At 39.8% G+C, this 753-nt stretch overlaps 1 protein-coding gene across 1 annotated transcript in view; it reads right to left on the reverse strand.

The window, feature by feature from the left end:
- Nucleotides 1–747, reverse strand: part of LOC107578249 (transcription initiation factor TFIID subunit 1-like) — a 2,691-nt gene extending 1,944 nt beyond the window's left edge. The window contains exons 1-4 of the mRNA XM_016264221.1: nucleotides 728–747; nucleotides 494–592; nucleotides 226–403; nucleotides 18–141 (exon numbers count right to left, since the gene is read on the reverse strand). Coding sequence (XP_016119707.1) covers nucleotides 18–141; nucleotides 226–403; nucleotides 494–553 — 362 coding nt within the window. The 5' untranslated portion in view covers nucleotides 554–592; nucleotides 728–747. The remainder of the gene's footprint in view (nucleotides 1–17; nucleotides 142–225; nucleotides 404–493; nucleotides 593–727) is intronic.
- Nucleotides 748–753: the final 6 nt, after the last annotated feature.

Below are 753 nucleotides of genomic sequence, written 5' to 3' on the forward strand. Positions count from 1 at the left end.
AAAAAAAAACAGTGAACCACCCCTTTAATCTCTTTGCAAGTATGTGTAGTCCTAGTAAAAGATACACATCTACCTCTTTGAGTTTCTCATCACACAGATTCAACATTGCTTGACTGACGAGGGTTAAAGGATGCTTTGCACCTGAAAACACAAAAAAACAGATCATGAGTATGTCTCGCATGAATAAAGAAAATAAGTTTCTCTACGAGTTACATGTGAAAGTACCATTGTACGTAGCACTGTTTTTGTAGACGAGTTCAACACTCTCTCTGAACTCTTCTCGTGAAGGGTACATGCGCTTGCGAACATTTTCACGCAACGTCTGCAGGTCCATCGGCCGTGTGATGATCTTGTAATAATCCTTAACTACCTTGCCATTAACAGGAGTGTGAAACGGGTATGTCTAAAAACAAACACCATATAAGTGTCTCATAGCATGTGTCCATGTCTAGTATAGAGAGATAGTATAGAAAAATAGGTGAATGTGCCTTACATTAGGAAGGTCCCTCATGTCATTAATGATGCTCTCCAGCACTGAAGAGAGTGTGACCATGGGGTCTGTCCTTCTACGATGGATGGACTTATGAGGACGCTGAGAGAAAGGCAAAGAGTTAAAATGAACAATGATGGCACACTAAGAAGCTACCATAAGCTTATTACTTATACAGGCTCTATAGGGACCTGTAAATTACTATTGTACAAAGAAACACTTAAAACATACTCTTACATTGAGGTAGTCACAGTGCACCGTTG

The sequence above is a fragment of the Sinocyclocheilus grahami genome, unplaced genomic scaffold (assembly GCF_001515645.1).
Source record: "Sinocyclocheilus grahami isolate Dianchi unplaced genomic scaffold, SAMN03320097.WGS_v1.1 scaffold9440.1, whole genome shotgun sequence".
Taxonomy (NCBI): domain Eukaryota; kingdom Metazoa; phylum Chordata; class Actinopteri; order Cypriniformes; family Cyprinidae; genus Sinocyclocheilus; species Sinocyclocheilus grahami.